This window comes from Camelus dromedarius, chromosome 2 (assembly GCF_036321535.1).
Source record: "Camelus dromedarius isolate mCamDro1 chromosome 2, mCamDro1.pat, whole genome shotgun sequence".
NCBI lineage: Eukaryota > Metazoa > Chordata > Mammalia > Artiodactyla > Camelidae > Camelus > Camelus dromedarius.
The window spans coordinates 43,073,217-43,085,609 of NC_087437.1; the positions used below are offsets into that span (position 1 = coordinate 43,073,217).

Genomic DNA, 12,393 nt, shown 5'->3' on the forward strand with positions numbered 1-12,393 from the left:
TAAGATTTTTGTTTTTTTAAACACTTTGTAGTTATAAGTTCCCTATTATTCAAATTTATTTAAGTGGTGAATTCATTTAAATTTGTGTTCCATGTGTATAGTAATTTCTTGTGAATATATATGCTCATTGATGTTTTATTACGCAAATGGCCCATGAATAGAGCGTTGTTTTGAATTTTGTTATTATTAGTACTAATAGAGCTATAATATGAAGGGAAAATAAAAGATGTAGATATCTGAAGAAGATTGCAAATGTAATATTCTTTCCCCTCTGGGGCCCTGGTTTAGCTCGCAGTCAGGTCAAGAGTGATAGGAACCACTGATGTTGTTTGGTACCTTACATGAAAGGAGTTGGCAGTCTTCATCCAGTTTCTAGCAGACAGTGACTCCTTAAACAATGGCAAGTGTAGTATTTGCCAATCCCAGCAGAAGCCTAGGACTGAATGGGCACAAAGGTTTAACTGCCCCCTCTCTGCTAATCATCCTCCAAGAGGTCAAGATTGACTCACCCTGGCACAGGGCCATACTGAGAAACTTAGCACTGCCTCTGCCAAACTTATAGCTATCCTCTGGCAGCAAGGGATGTTTTAAAGAGGACTTTAATTAAGCAGGACACCAGGAATGGCAAGTCTTCACTCTTCCCAGGCACAGCAACTCACCAGAAACAAAACTAGGTTTAAATAGTGAGTTGAGAATGTAGCACTGCTCTTAGGTTGTACTGTTTTCTCCATAAAGATCCTGGCAGGCATAGTTAAGTTGCTTCTGGACAGTATGACTTGCAACCCAAAGGTGGCCCTTTTCAGACAAAAGCATCACTTTAATACCAAGGGAAGCGATCGGTTCTACCTGGCTATCTCTCCTAAGCTCTTGAATGATTATTCATTTTCTTCTGGGGGATCTCAGCATCGTTAATTGGTTTTTAAAATGTGTCCTGCAGTTTCTTACATATACATCAAAACTGTTGCCCACACTTTTGTTTTTTAACAACCTATTTTATCAATTCCTGCCGTTCTCACCCTGTTAACCTTCTTGCTCATTTGGAAGTCAAGACTTCTCATTAGATTTTACATTTAACAGTTGATATTTGGAGATTCTGTCTGAGAATAGGGTCAGAATAAACAGAAAGTAAAACTTATTTTATATAGTTAAATGTTAAATGGATTGTTTCGGCTTCATCCCCAAAACAGAACAAACGAGAAACTCACCATTGTTTAGCCGTTTGTTGTAATGATGGTCTTAGCAGAAGTGTTCAGTTGTAGAAGGAAATGCTGTCACTTTCATCTGTTTTCCATTGTGTTGTCGGAAAGCTGCTGTGGCATCTTAGCATCCCATTTTTGGCCAAACAATAATGGAAGTAGCCACCAGTCTTTATGGCCATCCATGTGCACCCCTGCATGAAGAGGAATTTTCATTGTACTTCAGTTTGTTTTCACCTCTTCTCTGTTTTACCCCCTTTTGCTGCAACTATAATTAAGATAATGCCTTCCCAGAGGTCAGGCATCACCAATGAATAAATAAAGTCTGAGGGTGGAGTTAATTGATGAAAAATAATATAATAAATGAATGGGTTATTTATTCCAGAAATATTCTCTGATGACCTACAATGTAATGAGTCGTTCTGGGGATAGTTGTTACAAATCAATGATTCAAATGGCTAATCTGATTGTTATTTTTGTGATTATAATTATTCTCATCATGCTTGGGATAAGATCTCACATCCTTAATTTTTTGACCTAGGCGTTCTTGAATTGTCAGTTCCTCTCCAGCCTGATGCCCCACCCTTCTCTGAACACACTGATCTCTTTGTTCATTGAAAGTCCCAAGCTTCACAGCACTTACTTAGGTTTCCTCTTGCTTCTGTCTGACACACTTTCCCCCTGCCAACTTCTGCTCATCTTTCAGATCTCAGTTTACAGATCACTTCTTCAGGAAGACCATCCTTCGCACTCCAGACTCATGAACTCGCCCCTCAGAGCACCCTGTATCGTCATTCTTGGCAAAGCATTTATGACTATATCGTCATCTGTGTGATTGCTTCACATGAAGTTTGTCTTCCCTACTGAACTTCAGTCTCTGTGAGAGTTATCACCATGCCTGTCTGTTCATCTTGGCCTCTCCAGGGCCCGGCACTAAATGATGTAAGAATGTAAGAGTGAAGAAGGAATCTGAGTTTACAAATTACAGAGATAGGAAGTACTGCAGGAAGTTCAGTTACAAGAAAGATAACAAGTGCTTTGGGAGCTGAGGGAAGGGAGTGCTTTTGTGGCTGGGAGGATCTGGAGAGCAGTGCTGACATTTAATCCAGGCCTTGAGGGCTTTCAGCGGGAGTCTTCCAGGCAAAATCTGAGGGGGTGGAGTATTCTCCAGGACAGAAGATCTTGGTAAACAAGTTGGACTCAATTCACTGACCACTGCTCCCAGTGCTGTGTTGTGTTTGTTTTTATTAGTATCGTTCACAAAGATAGTTTGCCACCAAGTATAACCTCTGCTGTATACTCATGAATTTTTTCCTTACTGCTCTTTAAAATATTTTGTTGGTCAATTTTTTTCTCCTATTACTGTCAAATTTTAGTTTGCTTTTTCTCCTTGACATTGTTTTCTCTGTTATTTACTTGTATCATGGGAGTTCACTGAGATTGGAAGGAGCCCAAGGAGAGAGAGAGCAAGTAGAACCCCACTTACATTTTCTGCAGAAGAAAGGAAGAGAGATTGGGATGTGACCTGGGTACCCACCGAGTCCTGCCTCCCCTTCCTCCAAGAAGGAGGCCCTGGACAAAGCTGAGGAGGAGGCAGGGTTTTTATTTAGAGTGTATTAATTCTTCTGCCTTATTTCTTTCTATTTGTTGGAACTCACTATGTTCATAAAATTGTGTTCTTGTTTTATTGAAAAATGTTTCAGTGGCTTTGTGTTTCTGATCTTTAGTTTAATTACCTGTTACACAGAGATGATAATTATCTCTACCTCATGGTATTTAGAGACAATTAGATGAAATGATGTAGTTAGCTCACTGGCCCCAGTCCATGTGCCTTAGTGCTAGCATTAATCAAGTTATTAATTGATTAATGATGGTCAAGGCAGAATATACTTGTCACCACATTTGTTTTTAATAGCTACGTGTTGGTATGGCCACAACATGGGCTATGATAGCCCTTGAACTTCTACATGATTAAGGTCTTGAGCTTTGATAGTCCCATCTTCATGTTGGGTTCTGATTGTTTCTTTTTTTCCTTGTACACTTCTGGTACTGCTTACCTTTCTACCCAAATTTAGTTAATCTGTTGAACACTAGAATTACCATTTCTCATAACTTTTGCTTCTTAAAATTCTACCATTCTTGCTTTGCTTATGCCCAGTTCTAACATCTATCATTTACTCTCTGCCCCAGATTATAGGGTATTACTGGAAAAACTCTCAGTACCACATTATTTGGAACTGCTCCAAATTATGCCAATTAATTAACCCCAGCAAACTGACCAACCACCTTCCTGTGTGCCTCCTGTTGATGTCCTGTGTGTTTCACTCTCCACAAAACTCTCAAACTGAGCATGTGACTTTATTGAGCTAGCCTCATTCAGGAGCAAAGCAAAATGTCATGCATCATAAAGGTTCAGGGCATGTTCTTTGCAGTTAGGCAGTCTTTTTTTTTTTTTTTTTTAAGCTTTGTGGCCTTAAGAAAGTTATCTAACCACCTAAAGCCTCATTTTCCTCATCGCAGATAAAAATACTTGGCTTATAAGTTTGTTGTGAGGACTGGATGACATGAAATGTATAAAGTGCTTTGGACAGGGCTTGGCAAGTAGTTGGTGATCTATAGTAGTAGCTGTTTGTGATATCATTTTCACAAAAATTTGGATATATTCAGCTATACTTCAAACTGAACATAAAAATAAAATTATTTCTAATTTCTTTCCCACCAATTCATTCACTAAGGTAATGGTTTCCACACCTTTGTGGTCATATCATGCTCTGTTTTTGAAAACCAAATCATAAAAAGTATAAAATATATACTTATGTATTCTTATATAAATACCTCTATCATCAGGTTGCAAAACATACACAAAAATAGACATTAAATGATGAGAAAGATAAAGTCAGTATTTTTTAACATCTTGTAAACTTGATGCCTTCATTCCATCATTTGATAGCTCAAGATGTAGAGGTACTCGGGGCACAGTTCACAGCTACTAAAATGGATATGAATTTGCACTTCAAAGTTATCTTCTTGGTGCTTTCAAACGCTTTTGTCTGCTTGTTGTTGTATATGATCCCATAGCCATTATTTTCAGCCTTGCGCAGTAGCTAAAGGAGAGCTTGTACTGGAAGTAGGAGACGTTTCATTTCTGTTCCTTTCTTGTCCTTATGATCCTAGTACTAGGATTTCATTTCATCTATATTTATCTTGTGGGAAAAACTTAATTCACTAGTCCATTTTGTGAGGGTTACATTAATTATAACATGATGAAAAATAGATAAATCTGCTTATTCAGTGGTGTTAGCTCTAATACCTCACCAAACAGTGAAAAGGAACAGTAACAATAACAAAATGCCACTCACTGTTGGTAAAGCCACCACAGTGTAGAACCATCACCTTCCCAAGAACATCACAAGCACTGTGTGCACCACACAGCCATGTAAAGACACTGGCATGAAACCATGTATTCATATAAGCAAAGCTTAATTTCTTTCTCTTTTTTGCTTTACATGAAAAATTAGAATACATAGAAAGTCAACAATTTACTTCCCTTCTCTCATCTGGTCCTCTTGTGGTGAGGTATAAACACACTGCTTTAGAGAGCTCTGCTGCACAGTACTGCCAGTTTAATTTTCTTATAAATAGATTTGAGAATACTCTTCCCCTGCTAAGACTATTTAATGGCTTTTCATCATCTAACGAACACAATTCAAACTCTTTAGCCTTTTAAAGAAGGGCTTGCTTGATTTGGCTATAACCTGTCTTTCCAGTCTCACCCAGTGCTCAACCTCTCATTTACTCTGTGTTGTGGCCAGTCTAAACTGTGCCCTCCCCAAATGTGGCTGCCTGTTTCCTTTCTGTCATAGGTCAGGTTTCCAAGAGAAAAAGAAAAAGACTCTGAGATGGAGATTTGCCTGGAAAAAATTTATTGGGACATACCATTGGGAAAAACATCTGGGAGGGAGTCAGAATGACAACCATCTCCTCCCTCTGCCCCTTTCCACATGGAGCTTTGGGACTGGGCTGGCCCTGCAGATTTGGTCTGCAGTGAGGCAAGAAGACCAGACCTTTCTACGCTGGTGTGGACTTGCCACTCGGAATATGGGAGGTTGAGCACCACACTATCCATTACATGTCTTTCCCACTGTTTCTAGAATGTGCCCTCTACCTGGAATTCCTTCTGTGACTATCAGTGTTGGTCTAATTCTTTGAGGACCAGTTCATATTCCTCCTGATTCATGAACTCTTTCCTAATCCACTGACTCGAGGTAAATCTGTCTTTTCTTTTGAAGCCTAACAGCATTTTTTTCCCTGATTGCATTCGTTTATTCTTCTCATTTTTAATTACTTACTGTGTGAATTAATCACACATTAGTTACTTTAAGTGTTCAGTTACTGAAAGGCCTTACAGGACTCAAAATAGTTTATACTCTTTGGACAGCTTTACTATAGGCAAATAATATGATAGAGCAACAGCAGGAGAAAAGTATGCATTGAATGGGGTCTGGAAATCTCAGACTCAGGCTTCTTTGTTCTCCCACTGCTGGGTCCCACCGGTTACCCCTTATCTCCAGGTCTTGAACCACCACCAGTGTGCATGTGAGACATCTTGATAGAGCAAGGCCACAGTCTGCTGGTGGTCAGGTTCACTTATGGTGAGCTGGTCCCATAAGCACATTTCAGTTACATGGCCGGGCTTGGCCACTGAAATGAAAACTGTCACATTCCACTGAAACCAGTTATTAGTAAATGCAGTTATTAAATTGTTATTACTAGGTCCAATTCTCAAATCCCATTACTATTACTAAGTGCTGTTGACAGGCTATGTTCTGACCTCAAAACAGCTGATAGATTTACAGGTACAAAACATTTTTTGTCTTTAGTTGATCAGTCAATCTTCGTTATTCCTGTATCTGAATGTGCAAATTTGCCTATTCAGTAAAATTTATTTGTAACCCCAAAGTCAATACTCACAGAGCCTTTGCAGTCATTCACAGACATGAGCCAAGATGCAAAAAATGTGAGTCACCCCATGAGCACGTTTCCTGCTGAGGTGGAGCAAGGTGATGGTCTGACTTCTTGTTTCAGCTCCACTCAGAGATGGACAGAGGATGGAGATGGTAGGGAGTGCGATATAGAGCAAGAGTCTCCAGCTCTGGGGCCAGTCGGAGTGGGTGTGAGTCCCAGCGCTGGCATCTGTTAGCGAGGTGACCTCAGACACGTCACTAGGCACTTCTGAACTTTGTTTTCTCTTTTTTTAAAATAAAGAAAATGGAGTCTACTAGGATGAATTGCTTTAGGGTTGAAGATTAGAATTTATAGCTATGTGAAATATGTGTATGTATATTTGTGTGTGTGTGCACGCATGTACACATGCACACATGAATGTATGTGTGTGTATGCCTATACCCACATATATACAGGTACATATACATATATACACGTTCATGTGTATGTATACGTACACACACGCATTTCCCTCAGAGCAGTGGATCTGCATTCCCTAATTCGCAGTGACTTTATAGAACATAACTATGATGAATAACAACCATCAATTGTATAGCATTGGCCAAGCTCCATGCAGCTCTGGTGGTAAACGTGCAGTCAATCCAGATCAGCTGAGACTTATCTATGCCTGCTCTATGTAAGGGACTTTCACCTAGATTTTATGATAGATGTAAAGATATTAAAAAAAATAACAACACAAAATCCTTGCTCCTAAATAAGAAATCAGTAGGGGGAATTGGTTCTGCAATAAAAACAAAGGTAGAAAATATATAGGTAATAATTTTTAAAAAGACACATCAAAAGCTATGTAAAGTTAGAAGTTGGAAACATCCTCCTGGGTCCCACCTCCTTGTACTTCGTATGTATTTATTGAACACATGTCACATTCCAACCTACAGTAGAGCCATTTTTTATGTGACTTATTTCTTTGCAATATTGTAGTTATTTGGGAGCAGTGACTAGATTGTACCTGTCTTTAAATCCTCATAACATTTAGTGCAACAGCATATACACTGTAGATACCAAATACATGTTTGTTGAGTGAACAAAAGGTTAGTTGGATGTGTCCACCCACTGTGATTATTTAATGTCCCAGAGATTTCTCTCTACTCTCTCCAGCATCATCTTTGATCTGGGTCACTCAGGAACAAACTAGTTGATGGACCAACTGTTATGATGAATTAATGCAAGGAGATAATATATTCCCATTTATGATGTCCTTATAAGTGTTATTTATTATTAATTTATTTATCTCAGTGGGGAGGTACATGCTTTAACCCAAAGGGAGAAAAAACGGGGGAATTTGTGAGCTAGTATCTCCACCTGCTGCAAAGTCAGGAAGCTAGTCCTGTGTGGATTTCTAGGCTCACCTACTTGTCTGAACTGCTGAATAAGGCTTTTCTGACCTCATCATTTTAATGGGTATATTATAAATTATTTCAAACATACAGAAAAATACAGATAATTTCATAACTAATATGTGTGTGTGTGTATTACCCAACACTATCAACTCTTAGATTTGTGAAACTTGTTGTAGTTAATTAATTATGATATTTTAAGGTTTCATCACAGATTATCATTCTTAGTTCCAATTAATCAATTAATAACATTAATTACTTGCTAGAACTAATTTCATACCCTTTCCTCCTTATCCATGGATAACAAATATTCTGTTATTACATATTTATGCATCTGAATAATATGCAGTTTTGTTTTGCATATTTTAAGCTTTACTTAAATGGCATTTTACTGTACCTAATCTTCTGCAGTTTGTTTGCTTTGCTCAAAAATTTTGAGATTTATCTATGGCAATATATTTAGGTCTAAGTTCTTTATTTTCACTGAAGTATAGAATTTTAATTTGTGAATATATCATAATTCATTTATCAATATCTATTAATGGACATTTATGCAATTATGAACTTAGGCTTTTTTTGATTACCTATTATTATTTTAACATGATCTTGCTTAAATACATATGAACACCCAATCACTGCATTCAGTGTAACAAGGTAAAAAAGGTAACAAAATAAAATCTAAAGTTCCAATAAGAACAGAGTAGGCCATTTAAAATTTCTCTGTTTTTATGAAATTGTCAGAGTATTTACCTAGATTCTATTTTCTGAAGGAACATAAAACACTTTGACAATTCAATTTTAAATGCACTAGGATCAAGTTTTTAAAATGTGTTAATTGTGAAGTGAGAGACTGTATGGTGTGTAGTGATCAAGAGGCTGGCCTTTAAATTAGATGCCAGTGGGCTCCTGGATCTGCTATTGATTCACTGAGAGACCTGGGCCACGGTACTTAACCTCTTTTAAGTCTCAGTTCCTTGTGAGTAAAAAGGCGATAACTGTTGAACCCAGTTTATAGGGTTGTTGTAAATGAGGTGTAAATTCATAAAAGCTAAGGGTTTGGCAAATACTAAGGAAACACCAATAGACAGAAAAAGAAAAGCCCTGCCAACAAATTTAAGAGTCTTTATATTTAGGATATATATATAATTCTCCCTATATATAAATTTTCAGCTATTTAAAGAAGCCATAGTTTTACATTAGACTTGGGCAACTGTTGTTATTATAATAGTGACTTCTAAAAAATATTTGGGGTTGATACTGTAGTTCTCCATACAGGGACGCCCATGTATAATGGGGTATTTTTGTAACCTCAAAAAGCTAAACATTATTAGAATTTGAAAATTTACTGTGGTGTGCAGAATTCTAATCCTCCACAAGTTATGTTAAAGTAGCACGTCCGTGGGAAACAGCAACCCTTTTATTTTTAACACAGTTAAAGATTTGTGAGTACAAAAATGAATGTTATTTTGTTAGTAACCAAACAAGTACTTTTTATTATTGATGAGATACCAAGTATGTAAAAAAGAATTTTTGGAAACCACTGTGCTTGATAATTAGGCTGAATAAAATATGATGATAGAGACTTTTAAGGCCTTATCACAAGTTCTCTATTTTAGGTGTCAAAATTGTGCTTTTTAACACCAAAAGGTGACTAGGAAAGACTCAGCCATGCTGTGACCCACCACAATTCTGCGCAAGAATGAACATAATATGCTCTTAACAGGAATTGATTTATGTAGCTAAATCTTCAATATATGCTAGCGTTCTGGGACAGAAATGGGATGGGTCTAAGCCTGTCTTTTGTATGTTAATATGCTTTCACAGCAAAGGTATGCAAATTAACACAGACTGGAGTATTCTCGAGGAAGACATTTATCTCCTTATTGCCTTCTGTGGTGAATTGTGCGGAGCTAAAGGAACCCCAGGCTTGAACCAAATCTCCTGCTGCCCTATATAGTTTTCACAATCTCTTTTTCAATAGCACAAAGTCAGGACAGCCTCACTGCTAGACCAGCACTTCTTCAGGAATCTTCCCATAGTATGACAGGATAGAACCATCTGTAATACAAATCAACACTATTATTTTCAAACTAAGCACTTTAAAAGGTTGCTTGAACAAGAAAAGACAAATTTGCCAAGTTGTGTGCTATTTTGCAGTTCATGTAAGATTACACTCTGAATTGCACTGCACTGAGTGTTTCATTTTTTCTGATGCATCTTAAGTTGAACTGGGTAAACAGCATTAGATATTTGATTAGTATTAATATGCAAGATGCTATGATTAGGTATGATTGTTCTTTTAAACTACCACACTTTTTTTTTTGTAGTGTTCCTTTGATCTCTAACAGATAGTGAAAACATTTGTAATTTAAAGTATATTGACTTTGATTCAGACATTAATTTTCCTGTTGCAAATTTACTGATACCTAAAATATATAGCTAGATGGTAAAAAAAAAAAAGTCTGCAAAAATGATGCCAAGTTGTCTCTTTTCAAATTGTGTCTGAAGCCATTTTGTCTTTTAAGTTCTTGAATCTTAATTTACGATGAGGGACCTGTAGCCAGTGATTTTTTGCATACTTTGGAGAAACAGCAAGGAGATTGACCTTATAAGGTAGTTGCATTTAAATGATCATAGTTGAACTAGTACTGGGTTTCTTATCCTGACATTAGCTTTGTTTTTTCTGTATAGCATGGGATTAGGGACCACCTTTTTATTTGTTTGTTTGTGTGATATATAATATATATATATGAGAGAGAGAGAGTCATTCTTATAGTTTTTTTTTACATTCCACTAAATCCCTACCAATATTTAAAAAAAAAGATTTTCTGCTCTTGAATTCTAATTTTTAGTATGTTTGGTGATTAATAGTGTGGTTCCTTGAAGTGACTGAAGACCTTCAATAAAGGGAAAATTTCACATATAGCCTTCAGTTTTTAAGAAAACCATGTTGTAAAATGCTTCTGAAACTCTGTATTTTGACAAGGCTGGCTTCCACTTTGAATGTGTATAAAGTCAGGAGGCAAGTGTCTCACTCTTCTAATAATCAGTTATTTCACTTGTCATCTCACATCAAACCATGATTTTCCTGTGGTAGTACTTAATTCACCTGACTCCAGCCGCTATGAATGTATTTCTGTAGCTGGTAAAACATCTAGTTATCACTCTGTCTATTTAGCTTGTTCATACTAATGATTTATTTTCATTTTTTTCTAGGATATAGACCTGAAGCTAACTGGATTTGATTTATAAGAGGGAAATGTACAGTCAATGGCCACTCTCGTCACATTGCTACTGTGGAAAACAGAATGATCAATAGGATATGGTCTGATAAATAGTGATGACTGAAGATACTACTTCAATACGTGTGAAATCAATGGGAGATACTGGCTGCATGAAGAGCTTTCTGAGCTTTTCTTGACAAGCTCACCTTTAAGAAATCGGAGGTGTGTTCTACCATTAGACAATCTGTCTCAAGTGGATACAAATACCTTCGCCTCACTGTAACCAGACAACTACACAACTAATGTGGGACCATGGCACTGCCCAGATGCACGTGGTCAACTTATACTTGGAGAGCAGTAATGGCGTGCTTGGTCCACAGGGGATTGGGTGCCTCATTGACCCTCTGTTTGCTGGGCTGTTTGCTTCAGGCTGCCCATGTGCTCTCACAGAAATTGGATGATGCAGACCCTCTGGTGACTACCAACTTCGGCAAGATAAGAGGGGTTAAGAAAGAACTCAATAATGAAATTTTGGGTCCTGTTATTCAGTTTCTTGGGGTTCCATATGCAGCCCCGCCAACAGGGGAACATCGTTTTCAGCCTCCAGAACCACCATCTCCCTGGTCAGATGTCAGGAATGCTACTCAGTTTGCACCTGTGTGTCCCCAGAATATCATTGATGGCAGATTGCCAGAAGTCATGCTTCCTGTGTGGTTTACTAATAACTTGGATGTGGTTTCATCATACGTACAAGACCAGAGTGAAGATTGCCTGTATTTAAACATATATGTCCCAACTGAGGATGGTGAGTTTACTGAAGGAAAAACAGGGAGATATATTTTCCTTTTCTATTCTAAGTTCTAACAATATTAATTCATGTGTACTGGTAGCATGCATGGCTTTTCCTGTTGGCATGTAGACATATTTTACATGCGTGCATGCCGCTCTTTTTGTTTATGTGTGTTGGTGTATCTGTTCATATTTTTTTTCCTGTGCCTACTCGTTTTCTTTCCTCTGCAGCACGTGTATTCAGGTAGAAATGGGTTCGTAGTTTCCATTTCCTACCGAATGACTTCTGAGAAGGTGCATCAGCATTTCTCCATTGCATGTGCAGGCTCAACGAATTGGGGATCCTCCGCCCTCGGTAAACGCAGGAGCGTATCGAGTTAGATAGCGGTGTTGCATGTTCCGGCGGTCTGTGATGGAGCGCCATGTTATTTTCTAGTCTTCTATTCATTTTTCAGTAAAAAGAATATCCAAGGAATGTGCCAGAAAACCCGGCAAGAAAATATGTAGAAAAGGAGGTATGTATAAAAGTGGAAACAAAAAATGGGGGAAACAGCTTGCAGAGGAAGAACAAGATACTCTCCCTGAGGATGATTTGCTGACGCTGGGAAGTGAATGGTTAGGCGATACTTGGAATTAATGACGTCCGTCAAAGAGCAGAAAGATGGTCAAGGAGAGCGCTAGCTGAGTAGAGGACATTGACAGAGCTCCTTGGTGGTGCCTTGTGTGCTGGTGCTGGTAGCATTGGCACGAGCTGACGCTCTGCTTTGAGTTTGTGTGTAGAGGAAGAGATACTTAGGCCATTTCTGTTGCCTGCAGGGGACC

The 12,393-nt window shown here is 38.0% G+C and overlaps 1 protein-coding gene across 12 annotated transcripts in view; it reads left to right on the forward strand.

Moving 5' to 3' along the window:
* Positions 1-12,393, forward strand: part of NLGN1 (neuroligin 1) — a 765,362-nt gene that overhangs the window by 147,469 nt on the left and 605,500 nt on the right. For 7 of the 12 annotated variants that reach the window (XM_064492873.1, XM_064492872.1, XM_064492864.1 and 4 more), the window contains exons 2-3: positions 10,775-11,587; positions 12,027-12,086. In XM_064492873.1, the coding sequence (XP_064348943.1) occupies positions 11,095-11,587; positions 12,027-12,086 (553 nt within the window). In that variant the 5' untranslated portion in view covers positions 10,775-11,094. The remainder of the gene's footprint in view (positions 1-10,774; positions 11,588-12,026; positions 12,087-12,393) is intronic. The other 5 variants (XM_064492877.1, XM_010976271.3, XM_064492876.1 and 2 more) reach the window with 1 other exon arrangement.